This window comes from Danio rerio, chromosome 4, assembly GCF_052040795.2.
Source record: "Danio rerio strain M-AB ecotype USA chromosome 4, GRCz13ab, whole genome shotgun sequence".
In the NCBI taxonomy this organism is placed as follows: domain Eukaryota; kingdom Metazoa; phylum Chordata; class Actinopteri; order Cypriniformes; family Danionidae; genus Danio; species Danio rerio.
Window position 1 is genome coordinate 72,010,323 of NC_141024.2, and position 20,240 is coordinate 72,030,562.

Consider the following 20,240-nt stretch of genomic DNA (forward strand, 5'->3'; position numbering starts at 1 on the left):
ACCGCAGCTTTAGAAGCATAAAGAACCTGATTGTAATCTTGTGCTTTATTCTCAGAGCCTCTGAAGGTGAATCACCTGAAACTAAGCAACAAGGGGAGTACAGACAGTCTGAATGCAAGCTGGGAGAAACCGCTCGGGGATCTGGATTTCTATCACATGCTGCTGTTGAGGGACCAACAGACGGTCCACAACATTACAGCTTCTGCAAACACAACCTCAAGACTGCTTCCCTTCCTTAGACCCGGCGCTTTACACAAGATACTGGTGACCACAATCAGCGGATCACAAACATCCAAACTAGCTGAGGCTGAATGTCGGACAGGTAACATTCTGTGTAAATGTCGAATCCAGCTAAATAACCATCGTTCAAAAAGGATGCAAATCGAAATATATAGGTCCACACAGAATCTGTGCACATAGAAAACTTGAACCTGTCATGTAGTCTGTTTATATTCATATTAGGGGTGTAACGGTTCACAAAAATCTCCGTTCGGTTCGATACAGCACAGTGGTGTCACAGTTCAGCATGTTTTCGATACGGCAAAAAAAGAAAAGAGGATTTCTCTAATTTTAATTTATCAGCCCTATAATTAGTTAACAATAACAACTGTGCTGTGTTCTCACGGGTGCTGATCTTGCACAGATTATATTGACATGTAACTTATTAGTTGAATACGTCATCTTAATAGCAGTAAGGGTCTTTTTATGTCAGTCGCACGACTAAAAGGATCGTGACAATTAAATAATTAAATAACGTTAGAACATCTCATGCTCACGGTGAATGCTTTAGTCATTTTCATTGCGGACTACAACCACTGGAAGTCTTTTATCCAGTCTTGGAAAAGTGTAACTGCTGGATCGACATTCATTACTTGAGCACTGATCAGATGTGCCATTATTAGTAACTTTAGGTGGTTTCTAAAACTAAATCTGTCAGTGTTGTTTTCATTCTCTCGGACCCAGACCTTTACGTTTTCACGGCTGTAGCTCCCTGTCATCGGAACTGAGGGATTGACAGCTGATATTAACCAATCCATTCGCGTTCTGTTCCAGCGCAGTGGGCCAATAAGAAGAGCTTGAAGGTGGGGCAAGCATGCAACTGTTTTAAACCATTCCCAAGCGCCATGTTTGGCGTTTTTAGGTGCAAAGATGCTTAATGCGTGAATGCCTCCTAATTCCGCGCATGTGGTGCGCAACATTTTGCTGTGAAAACTGGTCGCACAACATCAATTATATGCACTCCCAAATATATTTTCACATCGCATAGATTAAATTTCGGGCGCATATGCGATCAAAACGGTCGCAATTTCGAGCCCTGTCTCATATCCACAGCTACAAATGTACCAAAACCAAAGTGTTCCCAAATGCTAGACCCGCTGTTGGTTAAAGGAGGATTACGTTAACGTTGTAGCCATTTTGCGAGCTAGTGCAGTGTGTGCCTGACTGAAGTAGCGTTTGGAGGTGGGCGGAGAAGGCAGCATGTTGTCTGTCACGTCATTTGGGATGCCTTGTTGAGCGTTGTTGCACTGAAAACATTATATTTTGTACACTTATTCTCTTTTTTCACTTTTAAGATATTAGTCTGAATCGTTCGGTTTGTAATGCGTACCGAACCGAAAGTCTCGTACTGAACGGTTCAATACGAATACGTGTATCGTTACACTCTTGATTCATATATGTTTATTCCCTTGCAAATATTTAGATGATTTATGTACAAAAAAGCTTGTAATGTAATAGTTTTTTTTTTTTTGGTTAGATGTATTAAATGACACCCGGCGTAATAAGGTGCAAGACGTCTATGTAGCGATTGGGTGTTATTTTCAGACCAACACATCAGTACGTTTTGCAGTACGTTGTTAAAATAGCAAATCAATTTATTATATGCAGATACACATTAGTTTTAATAAAAACAAGTTTAGATTTGTCCACCTTTCAGGTTTTGGAGATGTCCGCATCACCATATTGGGCATAAGAACAGTACGGGTGTTTGGATATAACTAAACTTCGTTATTATTGTTCATTTATTCGTTTGCTGGAGATTAGAACTGAATTTAGAATTGTGAATCTTTGTGTTTAGCAAACATAATTAAACATGTAGGCTAATGGATGTCTTTAGTGGAGTGAGTACAACACCGTTTCCGTATCCACAAAAGTAAAGGAGTAAAGAGTAAAACTGAAGTAAAGCGAAAGTAAAGAGGCTGAATGGAGGAGGCTCGTTCTTTATCCTCGCGCTGCAGATGCTCTGTTTAACTGTTTTCTCGCTAGTGAAGCGTTCAGTTTTTCCACTTACAATGTCTACCATGTAAATAGCAAATGCGCCATGACACAACTGACTCTTAAAGGGAATGTGAGATGAGACTCTGATTGGCTTAATGCACGTTATGCTCAAAACACACCTATAACTCATTAAGAGACCATGCGCCAGGGTGCAAACTGTATTTTTACGTCCTTAAAATAGCAAAAGTTCGGAAAGATTCGGAAATGCCGTTAATGCTTTAGACACTTTAGACTTTGCGCCTAGATCATTAAATACTGCAAAAAAAAATCTTCTGGTCCCTCTTATTACACATTCTTTGAGTCAATGTAACATTAACATAGACATGACACCTAGATTTGGTACCACTTTATTTTGATGGTCCATTTGAGTATTAGACTGTCTGCTCAATATCTGCTGATACTGCTCGTTCAACAGACATTTACTGACTTACACTAACCCCAACCCCAACCTAACAGTCTACTTATAACCTAATGAAAATTGCAGTAGTTGCAGATGCAGTGTGATTTCAATTCAACAAACGGACCATCAAAATAAATTGTGACCCTAGATTTTAATACATGTTGTAATGTTTTGCGTAACTCTCAATTCAAATCACAACAGCCAAAAGAAAAAAGAAATGAAAATTCGCAGTTGAGCACAAAGGGGATTTATGGAATTTCAGGAAGCCCTGCATGAAAGGACCGGGTCATTTTAAACACTTCCTGCTGCTCTCAAATGCGCTTTCTATTTTCAACAAGTGTTTGATGATCTCTTGTGAAACGGCTCAAACAATGGAGGGCAGTTACACACTCTAGAGCAGATCGACACCGTACATACTTCATGAAAACATTCAAACTCACTAAACGGACCGTTTCCCAAATGAATCCACTTTCAGCTATGAATAGAGCTGAAGTTCCAACACAAGAGTTACACCTTTCTTACACTACTAATGTTGGGTTGTTGTAGCGCAACATTACAGGTAGGTCAAATATGGACAAAACCAACTCATTTGAATTTGAGCTTGTCCATATTTGACCCAATGTTGATTTACAACAACCCAGCTTTTTTTTTTTTTAAAGGGGACCTAGTATGCAACAATCCCTTTTATAAGGAGTTTAAGCACAGTTATGTGGCAGCTGTGTGTGAATATAGCCAGCCTCTAATGGTGAAAATGTATCCCTGCTGAAAAATACAGCTTAAACCAGCCTAGGCTGTTTGGCTGGTTTTAGCTGGTCGCCTAGGCTGGTTTTAGAGGGGTTTTGGCCATTTCCAGGCTGGTTTCCAGTCATTTCCAGCCTGGTCTTAGCTGGTCAGGCTGGAAACTGACCAGCTAAATCCTGCAAAAACTAGCTTGACCAGCCGGCCTGGTTTAGGCTGGACATTGCTGGTATTGGCTGGGCTCCCAGCCTGGCTAGGCTGGTCAAGCTGGTTTTAGCTGGTCATCTCCCAGCCTGACCAGCTAAGACCAGGCTGGAAATCAGCCTGGAAATGGCCAAAACCCCTCTAAAACCAGCCTGGTCGACCAGCTAAAACCAGCCAACCAGCCTAGGCTGGTTTAAGCTGTTTTTTTCAGTAGGGATTAATTAAATTTTTTTATAATTAAACTGTCTGCAGAAACACTTTGACTTTCTCAGTTTGTACGTGTCATCAGAGTGGGAAAGCCCCGCCCACTAGTGACAATCTCTCCCTCATTAGCATAAACAGCAGCTCTGAGTGAGAAGCAGCCGTCCGCCATTCGAGTTTTGAGTCAGCCACTATGCTGACTCATAGGCATTTGTAGCTCCGCCCTCTTTTCAAAGAGCACAATCTCATTTGAATTTAAAGCGACAGTCACCAAAACGCCACAATTTGGATCAGATTGAGAGAGTTTTCTGCTGAAAAATCCAGCTTAAACCAGCCTAGGCTGGTTTTAACTGGTTGGCCAGCCTGGTTTTAGAGGGGTTTTGGTCATTTCCAGACTGGTTTCCAGCCTGGTCTTAGCTGGTCAGGCTGGAAAATGACCAGCCAAATCCAGCTAAAACCAGCCTGACTTAAGCTGGATATAGCTGGTTTTGGCTGGACTTCCAGCTTGGCTAGGCTGGTCAAGCTGGTTTCAGCTGGTCATCTCCCAGCTTGACCAGCTAAGACCAGGCTGGAAATGGCTGGAAACCAGCCTGGAAGTGGCCAAAACCCCTCTAAAACTAGCCTGGTCGACCAGCTAAAACCAGCCAAGCAGCCTAGGCTGGTTTAAGCTGGATTTTTTAGCAGGGTTATAATATATATGTTGTGTATTTTGAGCTGAAACTTCACCTACACATTGTAGAGACATCGGAGATCTATTTTAAATCTTGTTAAAATGGGCATAACAGGCCTCCTTTTAAGAGTGTATCTTTATTTCATGTGTTTTCTCTTATATCTTTCTCACTTTTTCAGTGCCTGCTGCTGTTTCGGACATTACAGTCACTAACAGTGGCCCAGACTTTCTGAACGTTTCATGGAAGGCGGCAGAAGGAGACGTGGACAATTACGTCGTGATGCTGAAAGACCAAGAGAAGATCGTGCACACTCTTGCCACATCCAAAGCAACCACAGAGTGCGTGTTCAGGAGCCTGGTCTCAGGACGGCTCTACAGCATCTCCATCGCCACACACAGCGGCAGCTACAGGAACCAAACGCTGCTTCAGGAGAGAACAAGTAGGAACTTCTGGAAATATATGCAAAAATACATACGTGAAATGGCAATACAAATATATTTTGTATTTAGTGTTTCATATTCAACTCAAATCAGTTGCGGTGCCGCGCTCACTGTTAGTTCGAGTCTCAAAAAAACCATACGCACCGCTAGCCAAAATCATGTCGCGCGCACCAAAAGCGAACATCCGCAATTTCCACGTTGACGTCACGTTCGTTGCGCGCACTTAAGCGAAGTATAAACCAGGCTTTAGGACCATGTGATATTTCAGTTTTTCTTGTTTAATAAATCTAAATGTCAGCAATTCTGTGTTTTTCTGTCAATATGGGTTGCTGTGTGTACATCAATGAAGACAACAAAGGAACTTAAATGATCTTAGCAGATAGCTGCGATAAAATTAAAAATCTAATGGGGTCTGAATGCTTTCCGTACCCACTGTATATGAAGTCCAAATATGACCTCGTTTTCGGATTTCGCCGCGTTCTCGCCCTGTAACGAAACTCGTTCACTTAATTTTTGGGATTCTGTTTTACCTGATTGCTGGAGCTGCTCTTCCCCGGACTCGTAACCGGTCACCGTGGTCGACCCCTCTCCGCATCTCGAGCCTGCCGACGTACACGCTGAGCTGAGTGGACAAACGGGTTGCAGTGTGGAAGCCCTCCACAAGTAGGTAAGGCAAGCGCGAAAGGGAACGGCGTCACACCACCCCGCAGCGTTCGCTTGAAAAAAATAAACGCGCCGTATGTACCCCCTGGGACGTATTCCGCTGTCTCCAGAAACATCCGCGGGACTACGTTTTCAGAATGAGCTTGGGTTGATATTGTGCCAGACCGCTCACCACACACCAGCTGTTTGTAGTGATGAAGTCAATTATGATATGGGGAGGGTTAGGAGGCCGGTGGGCAAATTTGGCCAGGATGCTAGGGTCTTTTCTGAAGGACATCCTAGGATTTTTAACGACCAAGGTTTAACGGTGCTCACTGAGCAGTCCCAATCAATATACTGGAGCGTTAGGACCCACACAGACTACTTCTGGCAGCAAACTAGCTTTCCCATGTGGTCTCCCATCCAACCCTGCTAATCTTCAGTGGGCAAACATGTGAGAGTTGCAGAGAGCTAGCTGTCGGTTAGCATAAATTGCACTATATCAGATTTCTATGTGGCTTTCAGTTAAATTTGCAGAACCTGACACCAAATTCAGGCCTGAAAATATAACACAATGATTTTTGAAAAATAATAATTCAAATCTTTATTACAGTGATGAGAACATCAACCATTTTGTCTTTTAGCCAAATTAAATTTTGTTCTACCTTGATCCTTAAAATTTAGATACTTTTAATCAATCGATCAATCAAAATTTACTACAGACCAGGGCTGCGTCCGAAACCGCCTACTACTCCGTTTGAATTTGAACGTACTACTCGGCCGTTAGAAAAGTACGCTCTATACAGTATGAATGTGAAAAGTATGAATGGAATTCGGACGTACTACATCCGCCATTTTGTCATGGTCACGTGACCTTCCTGCGTCAGTTGCGTCGCTTTACTCCCATTCACGAATTCTCTCGCGGGGCATCATGGGATAGCGCAATGTGCATGGAATGCGCACTTCAGAATCTCGCCGGAAATAGTAAGTCATTCTGGTACTTCTCGCATACTGATTTTCGAATTCTATGAATTCGGACATACTACTCGACTCGCATACTGATTTTAGCGTACTATATAGTATGGAAGTATGCAATTTCGGACACAGCCCAAATCTAAATCTAAGGTCCAAATCTAAAAAAAAAAAAAACAAGCTAACAACATATACACCATGACATCTATCACAGACAATACTATTTTAAACTGTTTAAACTCTGTTTTGGAAAATTATGAAATTAATATTAATACATTTTAATTACTCATGCTACCAAATATTACAATGGACCACAATACCAGTCGTATGCTACATGGTTATATTTTTGGAGTAGTCAAAAATACATTGTAGGATATTCATCAAAACTATTCAGTCTTATTTTATGCCGAAAGTCCTTCAAATATTAAGTGAAGATCATCTTCCATAAAAAACATTTAGTAAATCTCCTTCCATAGTTATAAATAAACTACGTTTTGGATTAGTAATATGCATTCATTTTAACTTTAAAGGTGATTTTATGAGCGTTTCGTTTTTTTAACCGTCAGATTCCATATTTACAGTTTTTTCTCTCTAAATATTGTCGTATTTTTACAAGCAAGTGTATTCAGCTAAATTCAAGTCTAAATTTCTAAAAACTGACATTTCTGATAAAACAGGCTCACTAGAAATATGTGCCCAGGGCTACATTTTTGGAAATCATGAAACATGTGCCTGCATTTTGTGTAAAATGAATGCTACAGCAAGGTTTGATGCTGCCGACAACTTCTTTGCATACCTCCATATGGACGACTTGTCCAGTGTGACCAGTTTGCTTGGAAGCTCACCTTGTAACAGGTCAGAATGAGTACTAGAATAGGATACAACTGCAAGAAAAAAACCTTACTGACAGAGTCAATATATCCAGGAAAAAGTCTAAACAGAAATAAACAAAAGTGGTCGCATGCAGACAGGAACGGGAGTAGCGGATCGGGGTTTCTAAGTAATATCCGTGTCCTGACAACAGACAGAAAATGCATAAAAGACCAACAACGAACTGACTAGAGACAAGAGACGCGCTGTCCAGATTTAGCCGAGACAACAAGCTATATGACTAATCTGGACAGCACGTGACATAACACTGACGCAACATACAGGTGCAACACCAAAACAAAACCATGTGACCAAACTGACACTCGGGAGTGTGCACAAACCTACAACCGTGACCCACCTTGTATGGCATCAATCTCGGGATGTTGAGCAGAGCAGACTGTGTTTCCAGTCAGATGAAGGACGCTTCCAGAAACCAGGTAAAACAAAGCCGACTGGCTTGTCTCATGGACACGTGATGTTGAAGTTGGCACAAATATACACAGCACCCTCTGGTGGATTTACGAGAAATGGCATGTATAAGAAAACGTGGTGTTGTAACGTATTTGAGTGTGCAAAAAATGAATACGGTAGCAGATGTAGCCAGGGCCACGTATTTTACGGTTCCCAAAAATGTAGCCTACATAAAAAAATGCACATTACGACTGAAAAAGCTATTGATTGTGGTGAATAAATGAAAACAAATCAAATGCCTTGTTCCCTCTTTCAGAACCATCCACAGTCCAGAACCCTACCGCCATTCACTCCGCCAGGGATGACTTTCTGAAGCTTTACTGGAATCACGCGTCTGGGGATTATGACTATTATGTAGTGACGATTGAGCATAACGGCACACGTCTTCAGAGTCAGAAGCTCAACAGGACTCAGAGCGATTGTGCGTTCAGTGATCTGGTTCCAGGACGTCTCTACAACTTGACCGTCAGCACCTGGAGCGGCCAGCACTACTCTGCAGTCTCTATATACGGCCGCACATGTGAGTGACGTCCTGTTTTTAATCATTATCAAATTGAAATATTTCATTTGGCAAGTAGATTATTCGTATGTACATACAGGGTGGGCCATTTATATGGATACACCTTAATAAAATAGGATTGGTTGGTGATATTAACGTCCTGTTTGTTGCACATTAGTATATGTGAGGGGGTAAACTTTTCAAGATGGGTGGTGACTATGGTGGCCATTTTGAAGTCGGCCATCTTGGATCCAACTTTTGTTTTTTTCAATAGGAAGAGGGTCATGTGACACATCAAACTTATTGGGAATTTGACAAGAAAAACAATGGTGTGCTGGGTTTTAACGCAACTTTATTCTTTCATGAGTTATTTACAAGTTTCTGACCACTTATAAAATGTGTTCAATGTGCTGCCCACTGTGTTGGATTGTCAATGCAACCCTCTTCTTCCTCTCTTCACTAACTGATAGCAACACCGCAGGAGAAATGCCAGCACAGGCTTCCAGTATCCGTAGTTTCAGGTGATGCACCAGATATACGCCAGAGAAGCGTCCAACGGGAGCCCTGGAAGACCATAAACATAAACAAACAATAACGTACTGACAACCAAGTAAAACACTGTCACTCAGATATAGACACAACCGAACAAGGTACAGCCTAAATAGCTGATAGGCGACACGCGAAGCAAAACACAACCACGTGACACCGCAGAATACAGCCAAAGAGCTTAGAATGGACAAGAGGCGACACTTAATAGAACGTTCCATTGCAACAGCAGCGCCCAGAAACAGCCCCGGATTCCGCCATTTTGGAGTGAAAGAGATCCGCTGTCCATTGGATCTTATTGCTGTCGTGATGCTTTGTTTTTTATTTATTTATTTAAAATGCGCATTGAAGCTGAGATAGAACCTGAAAGACGACAACACAACACTTACTAACACAATCATCAGCACTTTTAATAGTTTATTTTACAGACTTATACTATGCTGTTGTTCTATTGGAATTTTCATTCCAAAATGGCCGCCGTGCCTTCTAGTGGCTGTTTTCCAAATCGTACTAGAGTGTCGCCTCTTGGGGATTCTAGGCTATTTGATTCAGCGCACAGGTCTGTAACCGACATCTACTCCCCTGCAAAAAAATCCAGCTTAAACCAGCCTAGGCTGGTTGGCTGGTTTTAGCTGGTCAGGCTGGAAACTGACCTGCTAAATCCAGCTAAAACCAGCTTGACCAGCCTGGTTTAAGCTGGACATAGCTGGTTTTGGCTGGGCTCCCAGACTGGCTAAGTTGGTCAAGCTGGTTTTAGCTGGTCATCTCCCAGCTTGACCAGCTAATACCAGGCTGGAAATGGCTGAAAACCAGCCTGGAAGTGGCCAAAACCCCTCTAAAACCAGCCTGGTCGACCAGCTAAAATCAGCCAACCAGCCTAGGCTGGTTTAAGCTGTTTTTTTCAGTAGGGTGGTAAGATCTTAATAAACGAGAACGAGATATTATTATTAGAGATAATGCTGGGTTGTTTTAACCAAACTCCCATTGGGTCAAACATGGACAAACCCAACCAATGGGTTAAAAAAATAATGTTGTGATGGTTAATATTTAAAGCAATGTTGGGTCAAAACAACAGAGTGTACAATCTGAGTGTACTCCGATAATGAGTGGATGCTAAAGTTGCTGATCAACGCTCGAGAAAGGAGTTGTATGTGATGTACGGTCAACTCTCGATTAATTCAAATAATCATGGCCACTTGATAATATTCTGGTGGCGATTAACTCCTCTTCCTTCGCTCTTGTGTTTTCAGTCCCGGGTGCTGTGGGTAATTTGTCCCTGACTGAGCGCGGAGGCACTTTTCTGAGGGTCAGCTGGACGTCCGCTCCAGGAGATGTTGACCACTATGAGCTTCAGATCCTCTTTAATGACACGCAGGTGTCCGCAGCTGTAAATCTAAGCAGCGCCATTGGGGAACACCTGTTCTCTGCGCTCACACCAGGGAGGCTCTACAAGATTGTGCTGTCGACTCACAGCGGGTCATATCAGCGCGCGGAGATCCTTGAGGGACGCACAGGTACCGTTTGAAGCTACTGTGAGGAAATATAGTATACACTCTATAAAATATAGATTGTTGTGTGTTCAGATAGTTTAGTTTTTGCTTTGACCTAATTAACGTATTAATTAACATTAATTTATTTTCTTGTCGGCTTAGTCCCTTTATTAATCCAGGGTCGCCACAGCAGAATGAACCGCCAACTTATCCAGCAAGTTTTTACGCAGCAGATGCCCTTCCAGCCGCAACCTATCTCTGGGAAACATTCACACACACTCACTACGGACAATTTAGCCTACCAATTCACCTGTACCGCATGTCTTTGGACTGTGGGGGAAACCGGAGCACCCGCAGGAAACCCACGCGAACGCAGGGAGAACATGCAAACTTCACACAGAAACGCCAACTGAGCCGAGGCTCGAACCAGCGACCCAGCGACCTTCTTGCTGTGAGGCGACAGTACTACCTGCTGCAACACTGCTTCGCCCGGTATTAATTAACATTTAAGTTAAATATAACCAACATGAACTCATGAGCTGTTAATGTATAATTATATCATGACTTTACTTGGAGGGGCCCATCGTCATGAACTCCTCCTTAACAACTCATGAACTCCTGTGTTTTGATGGAATATCAAGCCAATTCCACGCGTGTTCAATAAGAAAAGGTCTGGAGAGGGTTTTCTTCAATGCCAAAAATATTAGTAATTTATTAGACACAAATGAATAATTTGATGACAGAGCTCTGGGTTGCGTTAACCCAACGCAATACAAGAATTACATTCAAGAGGTTCGCAACTCACATACATTTCCTGACTCCAGCATATATACACAACTGATCTTAAAAGCTGGAGTTTTGGTTAAACGTCACTTATCAGCCATTCTGCAGTTCTTTGGCTCTTTGTAACCCCTAGACATACTTCCTCTTTCGGCAACCCTTCTCTGCATACCAGAACTGAACAATTACGTGCATCTTTAATGTATTTCACAACTTCTACAAGCATCATGTCAACTTGTGACATGTCTAGACTTTGTATTAAACAAAGGCCCCCACACTTATTCTTATTCTGATTTTTCCACTTGTCAGCATGTTCCTTAAAATAGTATGCAGCACAGTAAAAAAAAGGAAGTGTGTCTGGTCAAGATGGGTTATAATACAATAAGAAAGATTGATTAATCTGTTGTTAGTCTAAACCTTTTTCTAATAAAAAATAAAGACACAAAATCAATAAAAATAAATTCCTTTTCTCCAACAGTTTAAACTGTCCATGTTGCTGTTGACGGAACACGTTTCTACTGTTATGCATTGTAAATGCACTAGACGGATGCGCATAAGGAGTTCACGAGTAGTTAAGAATGGGTTAATGATGATGTACCCCTCCAAGTAAAGTCATGACATAATTATATATTCATAGCTCATGAGTTCATGATGGTTAAATAAAGCATAAACTGTGGTAATTAATACATCAATTAACAAACAAGTGTAAGAACGGTCTTTAAACCACAGCGGTTCGAACTGTAGTTCTGCCGAGCGACTAAAAAGTAAGCAAGTAATTAAGGTAGCCGTTACTCATGTGATTCATGTTGTAGTTAAAATTACTTCATGATTAGCGCATGCATCAACTCATCGTCAGATCATAATAAAGTAATGTTTAGTTTACATATCAACACATCATTATTCATGACCTGTTTTTGTAAAATGTGACCACTATATTTTGCTGCTTGTTCAAACTACTTATTTAAAAATGAGCTGAAAAAACACATTTCTTGAGTTTTTTGGGGGGCAACCTAACATTAACCTTCTTAAATTTGCTATGTTAACTTAGTTGATTGGTGTATTTGTGAATTGTGATGTGCCAGAACAGATCAGGGTAACGAATTGGGCGTGTTAGTTACCCGAGGATGGGGCAGTGTCACACACGATAGTGGAGAGGGGAGGGGGTACGTTGGATGGCGGAGGGGTGTCGCAGATGAAGGATGAAAGTGAAGAGCGGGGGGTTGTCGCGGACGAAAGTGAAGAGGGTTGGATTAGTCATGGAAGAAAGTGAAAGTGAACAGCAGACGGGGCAGGAGGGTGGTTGAGAAGGGGGATCGGTAAAATCAGGTGCGGGATCAGATTTCAGAGGGGCTTGTTCCGGCACAAATTAAGCCCCGGGTGGAACCCTGCATTATTTAACAGTGTATGTGTTAATAATGATTTAATGGAAGAGTACAAGAAATAAACTTTTCTCCAAAAAAAAAAAAGAGAAAATCTCCACGAAACTGACACGACTTAAAAAACGGGGAAAACTGTGAGATTAAAAAGAAAACAACACTGTGCCTCAGACACTACTGCAATATAAACACATCACAGAAGTGTAAACTAGCTGCGCTTTTTTGGATACAAAATACAGCCATTTCACGAGTTCACACTTGCATTAATTTAAGTATAAAGCGTATTTGGCGTGCTGTCCGGGGGGAGGGCTCTGAGCTCGAGGAGACACCCCAACTCGAGCTACTCCCCTTATCAGGAACAAAGAGGAATCAGTATTCGAGCGAAGTGTCTAGCCCGGCCCCAGAACGCTCCCCCCGGGAATTCGATGCAAGAGGTGAGGTGACGGGGTGGTGGAGTGACGCTAAAGTCGTGAGATGCTGCAGGTAAGACAGCTTTGGTATATATAGGGGTTTTTTCAAGCACTGATTTGGTAATAGGTTGATTGTCGATGACGTGTTCGATACTGAAACTTCTGCGCGTGCTCCTCCCGAAATTTGTTTACAAACATCACTAGGATTGCCAGCAATGTTGCCCTTGCGGATCGCTGGAGAACATTCCCTATCATTTACCCAAACTACAAACCCCATCATGCCCTGCAGTCACACACTGGTTTCAGTTCACCTCACTGAACCCAATATAAAATGTAGTTTGAATGAAATACTGAGGTGACGCGGTGGCACAGTAGGCAGTGCTGTCCACTCACAGCAAGAAGGTCTTTGGTTTAAGCCTCAGCAGGGTCAGTTGGCAATTCTGTGTTGAGTTTGCATGTTCTCCCCGAGTTCGCGTGGATTTTCTCTGGGTGCTCTGGTTTCCCCCACAGTCCGAATACCTGCGGTACAGGTGAATTGGGTAGGCTAAATTGTCCGTAGTGTATGGGTTTCTAAGAGATGGGTTGCGGCTGGAAGGGCATCCGTTGTGTAAAACATGCTGGATAAGTTGGCGGTTCATTCCGCTGTGGCGACCCCGGATTAATAAAGGGACTAAGCCGAAAAGAAAGTGAATGAATGAAACACACGGTAGTTTTTCTTCTTCCGTGTAACCTCTGAGTGTTTTTTTTTCTTTTCAGTGCCCAGTCAGGTCCAGAGTGTGCATCTGAGCGCTGGCACCGCAGACGGCAGTCTCAGAGTTTCATGGTCCTCTGCTGATGGAGACCTTGACTTCTACTCAGTGTCTCTGTTTCAGGAGACACATCTTCAAGATAGTAGACGTGTCCCGAAGCACATCACACAGGCAGAATTCTACAACCTCATACCTGGCCAGCTGTATTCGGTGACCGTTCAGTCAGTCAGTGGATCGCAGACAAACAACAGCACAACTACTGGCAGAACTGGTGAGACATATACATAAACAACAACAGGCTCCAAAGAATCAAAAATTGATCAGTCAATTTAGAGTAATGTAAGGCAGTTAAAACACATTTGGTGTCTTTTTCTGCTTATGCAATATATACGCACTTTATTGGGTACACCTGTCCAACTGCTCCTTAACGCTAATTTCTAATCAGCCAATCACATGACAGCAACTAAATGCATTTAGGCATGTATGGTCTAGACGATCTGCTGCAGTTCAAACCGAGCATCAGAATAAGGACAAAAGCTGATTTAAGGGACTTTGAACGTGGCATGGTTGTTGGTGTCAGACGGGCTGGTCTGAGTATTTCAGAAACTGCTGATCTATTGGGATTTTCACGCACAACCATCTCTAGGGTTTACAGAGAATGGTCTGAAAAAGAGAAAATATCCAGTGAGCCTGGTCTGGTCTGCTTGGTTTGAGTCTCGATTTCTGCTGCGACATTCGGATGGTCGGGTCAGAATTTGATGTCAACCACATGAAAGCATGGACCCATCCTGCCTTGTGTCAACAGTTCAGGCTGGTGGTGGTGGTGGTGTAATGGTGTAGCGGTAATTTTCTTGGCACACTTTGGGCCCATTAATACCAATTGAGCATCGTGTCAACACCACAGCCTACCTGAGTATTGCTGCTGACCATGTCTATCCCTATCCCCACAGTGTGCCCATCTTCTAATGGGTACTTCCAGCAGAATAACTCATAGAGCGTGATCTCAGACTGGTTTCTTGAACATGACAATGAGTTAACTGTACTCAAATGGCCTCCACAGTCAGCAGATCTCAATCCAATAGAGCACTTTTGGGATGTGGTGGAACCGTAGATTGGCATCATGGACAAGCAGTCGACAAATCTGCAGCAACTGCGCGATGCTAACATGTCAACATTAGCTGGTTGTAGCTAGTTTTAGCTGGTCAGGCTGGTTTTAGAGGGGTTTAGCCACTTTTTAGCTGGTCTTAGTTGACCAGGTTGGTCTTAGCTGGTTTTAGCTGGTCTTAGCTGGTTTTAGAGGGGTTTTGGACACTTTTTAGTTGGTCAGGTTGGTCTTAGCTGGTTTTAGTGGGTCAGGCTGGTTTTAGAGGGGTTTTGGACACTTATTAGTTGGTCAGGTTGGTCTTAGCTGGTTTTAGAGGGTCAGGCTGTTTTTAGAGGGGTTTTGGTCACTTTTTAGCCGGTCTTAGTTGATCAGGCTGGTTTTAGCTGGTCAGGCTGGTCTTAGCTGGTCAGGTGGGGTGGTCTTAGCTGATTTTAGCTGGTCAGGCTGATAGACCAGCTAAAACCAACTTGACCAGGCTGGGAGACCAGCTAAAACTAGCCTGGCCAGGCTGAGAGACCAGCTAAAACCAGCTTGGCCAGGCTGAGAGACCAGCTTTAACCAGCCTAGTCAGATTGAGAGACCAGCTTGACCAGGATGGGAGACCAGCTAAAACCAGCTTGACCAGCCAGGCCAGGCTGGGAGACCAGCGAAAACCAGCTTGACCAGGCTGAGAGACCAGCTAAAACCAGCCTGGTCAGACTGAGATACCAGCTTGACCGGTCTGGCCAGGTTGGTAGTTCAGTTAAAACCAGCCAAGTCAGATTGAGAGACCAGCTTGACCAGGATGGGAGACCAGCTAAAATTAGCTTGACCAGGCTGAGAGACCAGCTAAAACCAGCCTGGTCAGACTGAGATACCAGCTTGACCGGTCTGGCCAGGTTGGGAAACCAGCTAAAACCAGCTTGACCAGGCTGGGAGACCAGCTAATACCATCCTAGTCAGATTGAGAGACCAGCTTGACCACCCTGGCCAGGCTGGTAGTTCAGTTAAAACCAGCCAAGTCAGATTGAGAGACCAGCTTGACCAGGATGGGAGACCAGCTAAAATTAGCTTGACCAGGCTGAGAGACCAGCTAAAACCAGCCTGGTCAGACAGACATACCAGCTTGACCAGCCTGGCCAGGTTGGAAGACCAGCTAAAACCAGCTTGACCAGGCTGGGAGACCAGCTAAAACTAGCTACTTCCAGCTAAAACCAGCTAAGACAAGCCAACCAACTTAGGTTGGTTGTAGCTGTTTTTTTCAGCATGGCAAGGCAACACCGTTAGTCAATCTATTGTGTTTCTTCCATTGGAAAAGGCAAAACTTCACGAAATTCCTGATCAAATTTGAACACAAGATTGTCATGTAAATGGAAACTACTGTCTAATGTGTGTTTGTGTGTGTTTCAGAGCCCTCCACAGTCACTGGCCTGCGGGCGGATAATGAGCTTAGCACACACAGTCTTCTGGTGAGCTGGAACCCAGCTGTGGGAGTTCATGACGGATATCGTCTCTGGTTGCTGGATGACGGTGGCACAAACATCCACAATGCCTCTGTTCCCGCCGCTAGCAGACACCACCTGTTTGAAAATTTAACTCCAGGAAGGAGGTATCAAGCGCACGTTCGGACTCTCAGTGGGACGGCGGAAAGCAAGGACGTCGTTGCAGAGGGACAAACACGTAAGACACATTTTTATTAGTAGTAGTTGTCATTTTTGAACAATTTAACATTTCAACTTTTAAAGGGGGCCTATTATGCCCCTTTTCACAAGATGAAAATGTGTATGCGTGAGTGTGTAGAGCGTGTGTGTGAAGCTTCAGCTCAAAATACTGAACAAAAATGTTTTATAACTCATGAAACTGACCCTTTTAGGCTATGATACAAATTGTGCCATTTTGGCGACTGTCACTTTAAATTTAAATGAGATGCTCTTTTTAAAAGAGGGCGGAGCTACAAGCACTTGTGAAAATGAGAAAAGAAGTTACATTTACAATCCTCCGAGTCGATTGTACGTTATCTTCAGCAGGCGAAAGCTCTAATGGCAGACGGCTGCTTCTCACTCAGGGCTGTTTATGCTAATGAGGGAGAGATCATCACTAGCGGGCGGGGCTTTCCCCCTCTGAACGTCAATCAGTGCTTCTGCAGACTGCTTTTATCAAGCGTGATTATGAAAAATTAAATTAATTCATTTAATTTAGACTGCCTATATATATATATATATACACTGTTGCCACAAAACTGCGTTTAAACCACCTATTTGCATAATATGCCTTTAAACGTTTTTTAAAAGACATACTTTCACTGAAGTTATGCATTTTTTGTAAGTATTATCATCAAATATGTAATAAAATACAACAAAAGCGGGTGAGGCAGTGGCGCAGTAGGTAGTGCTGTCGCCTCACAGAAAGAAGGTTGCTGGTTCGAGCCTCGACCCAGTCGGCGTTTCTGTGTGGAGTTTGCATGTTCTCCCTGCCTTCGCGTGGGTTTCCTCCGGTTTCCCCCCACAGTCAAAAGACAGGTGAATTGGGTAGGCTAAATTGTCCAGAGTGTGTGTGTGGATGTTTCCCAGAGATGGGTTGCGGCTGGAAGGGCTTCCGCTGCGTAAAAACTTGATGGATAAGTTGGCGGTTCATTCCGCAGTGGCGACCCCAGATTAATAAAGGGACTAAGCCAACAAGAAAATTAATGAATGAGCAGCAAAAGTGTAGCAATATCTATTATCTTTCTAGTAGTAGCGATTAATAAAAAAACTATGCAAATTAATTCACTTTTTTACAAACATGATTGAAAAGAGCTGAAATGTTTGTAAAAGTGTGTTGTTTATACGTACTTTGTGATCTTTTTTCTGAAGTACTGAAATAAACGCCGAACCACAAAACCAGTCAAACCTCTGCTGAAAAATCCAGCTTGAACCAGCCTAGCTGGTTGGCTGGTTTTAGCTGTTCTACCAGGCTGGTTTTAGAGGGGTTTTGGCCAGTTCCAGGGTGGTTTCCAGCCATTTTTCGTTTTAGCTGGTCAGGCTGGGAGATGACAAGCTAAAACCAGCTTGACCAGCCTAGCCAGCCAAAACCAGCTATGTCCAGCTTAAACCAGGATGGTCAAGCTTGTTTTTAGATGGTTTTAGCTGGTCCCTTTTCCAGCCTGACCAGCTAAGACCAGGCTGGAAATGGCTGGAAACCAGCCAAAACCCCTCTAAAACCAGGCTGGTCGACCAGCTAAAACCAGCCAACCAGCCAAGGCTGGTTTAAGCTGGATTTTTCAGCAGGGACATCTTAATTTATTGCACTTATAAAAGCTAAATGCTGAATAAATCAAATGAAAGCTGAATAAACAGGGGATATGATCATATTTGGCTGAAAATCTGGAATCTTACGCCCCATTCACACGGGGCGTCAGCGTCAACGCTTTCCATTCACTTTGAATGGGTGACGTCAGGCGTTGCCGAACTGCATTGCGGATCCGTCGGCGCCGCTTCAGAAGCGTTGCTCGCTGCAGAAGTTGGGACTAGCTCAACGCCGACGGAAGCGTCAGCCAATCAGATCACTATATGCGAACACACCAGCTCAGACAGTGGCCTATTGCTGACTGAATTTCATTGGCTGACGCTTCTATGACGATTCACTTCAGACACGCCTTCAGTCAAGCGCTGACGCTGAAGCCCCGAGTGAACGGGGCATTAGGGTGCAAAAAAATCTAAATACTCCCCTTTTTAAAAAACGATTTCAAGATAAAAAGATTAGCCAAAAAGTGTAACTTTTTTTGTTTTGTGGTCCAGCATCACGACTCATGTTGACTTTAAATACATTTAATACCATTTCAAATATCTTTATCCTTGTATTTCTTCAAGAAATATTGACATTTTTGTCGGACATTTTGTCCAAAACATCAAGAGTGGAGTGCTTTGAGCTCTCTTTAATACATTTCAACTATAACAAACTGTATAAAGTAATCAAATACGTCTTTACCAGAAACAATGATGGCAGTTTTGTTTTGTTTCCACATCTCCAGGTCCATCCGCAGTGTCGGCACTTCACGTGTGCTCGAACACGAGCAGTGACCTTTCCTTCTGCTGGGCTTCAGCGGTGGGCTGGGTGGACGGGTATGAATTATATCTGTACGATCGAGACGAGACCCTCCACTATCACACGACCCTGGGGAGTGATGCTCTGGGCTGGTCCTTTACACTCCTTCAGCCGGGAACACACTATAAGATGACGATCACCAGTAAGAGTGGGAAGCTGAGCAATCAGTCATCCGTATGGGCTCACACAGGTGAATGCTGAAGCTCAATAGCGTTCAGTATATTCCACGGTTTAAAAGCTTCACTGTATTTTAATTGATAATGTTAGTCGTCCTAAGTATTAGAAGTATCTGGGATTTATAGTTCAGATTTTCATTTGAGTTTGATGGCCCTGCTGAAAAATCCAGCTTAAACCAGCCTAGGCTAGTTGACTGGTTTTAGCTGGTCGACCAGGCTGGTTTTGGCTATTTCCAGGCTGGTTTCCAGCCATTTTCAGCCTGGTTTTAGCTGGTCAGGCTGGGAGATGACCAGCTAAAATCAGCTTGACCAGCCTAGCCAAGCTGGGAGTCCAGCCAAAACCAGCTATACCCAGCTTATCTAGGCTGGTCAAGCTGGTTTTAGCTGGATTTGGCTGGTCATTTTCATTGACCAGCTAAGACCAGGCTGGAAATGGCTGGAAACCAGTCTGGAAAGGGCCAAAACCCCTCTAAAACCAGGCTGGTCAACCAGCTAAAACCAGCCCACCAGCCTAGGCTGGTTTAAGCTGGATTTTTCAGCAGGGAGTGCATTTTAAGTTAAAGGTCTAGTGCAGGGGTGGCCAATCCTGTTCCTGGAGATCTACCTTCCCTCAGATTTCAGTTGCAACCCTTATCAAACACACCTGTCTGTAATTATCAAGTGGATTTCAGGTCCTAATTAATTGGTTCAGGTGGGTTTGATCAGGGTAGGAGCTAAACTGTACAGGAAGGTAGATCTCCAGGAACAGGATTGAGCACCCCTGGTCTAGTGTGTAAGACTGACAACTAGTGGCTGAACTAAGTATTGCAGTCCAAATTCTAAATATTTTTTTCAACTTCCCTTCCTCCTCCTCCTCAGACTGACACACATGCTTTTTTGGTGAAAAAAAAATCATCACAAAATCTTCATTATTTTCAAACATAGCAAATGGAGGGACTAAAAAATGTCAAAAACTTTCAGAATTGCTTTGTCGCAGTGGTAACACTTGAACGGGTGTTCATAAGATGGTCATGACCTGACGTCATAATGGTGAATGAGATTTTATGCATGCTTATAACAACTATTATTAAGTGTCATTTGCTCAGTTATGACATTTAAAATGCAAAGATGACATTGTTGTTATGACAACTTGGCATAAACAAATACATCACAACCTGATTT

The 20,240-nt window shown here is 43.1% G+C and overlaps 1 protein-coding gene across 4 annotated transcripts in view; it reads left to right on the forward strand.

Annotated features, from left to right (window-relative positions):
- The window catches only part of ptprb (protein tyrosine phosphatase receptor type b), a 93,459-nt gene that overhangs the window by 36,312 nt on the left and 36,907 nt on the right, over positions 1-20,240 (forward strand). For all 4 annotated transcript variants that reach the window (XR_015941993.1, XR_015481659.2, XM_087245588.2 and 1 more), the window contains 7 exon segments: positions 56-322; positions 4,670-4,930; positions 8,143-8,406; positions 10,182-10,445; positions 13,744-14,007; positions 16,231-16,500; positions 18,830-19,093. Coding sequence is in view for 2 of the 4 variants with exons in the window: in XM_087245588.2 (XP_087101714.2) it covers positions 56-322; positions 4,670-4,930; positions 8,143-8,406; positions 10,182-10,445; positions 13,744-14,007; positions 16,231-16,500; positions 18,830-19,093 (1,854 nt within the window). In the remaining 2 variants the exon portion in view is untranslated.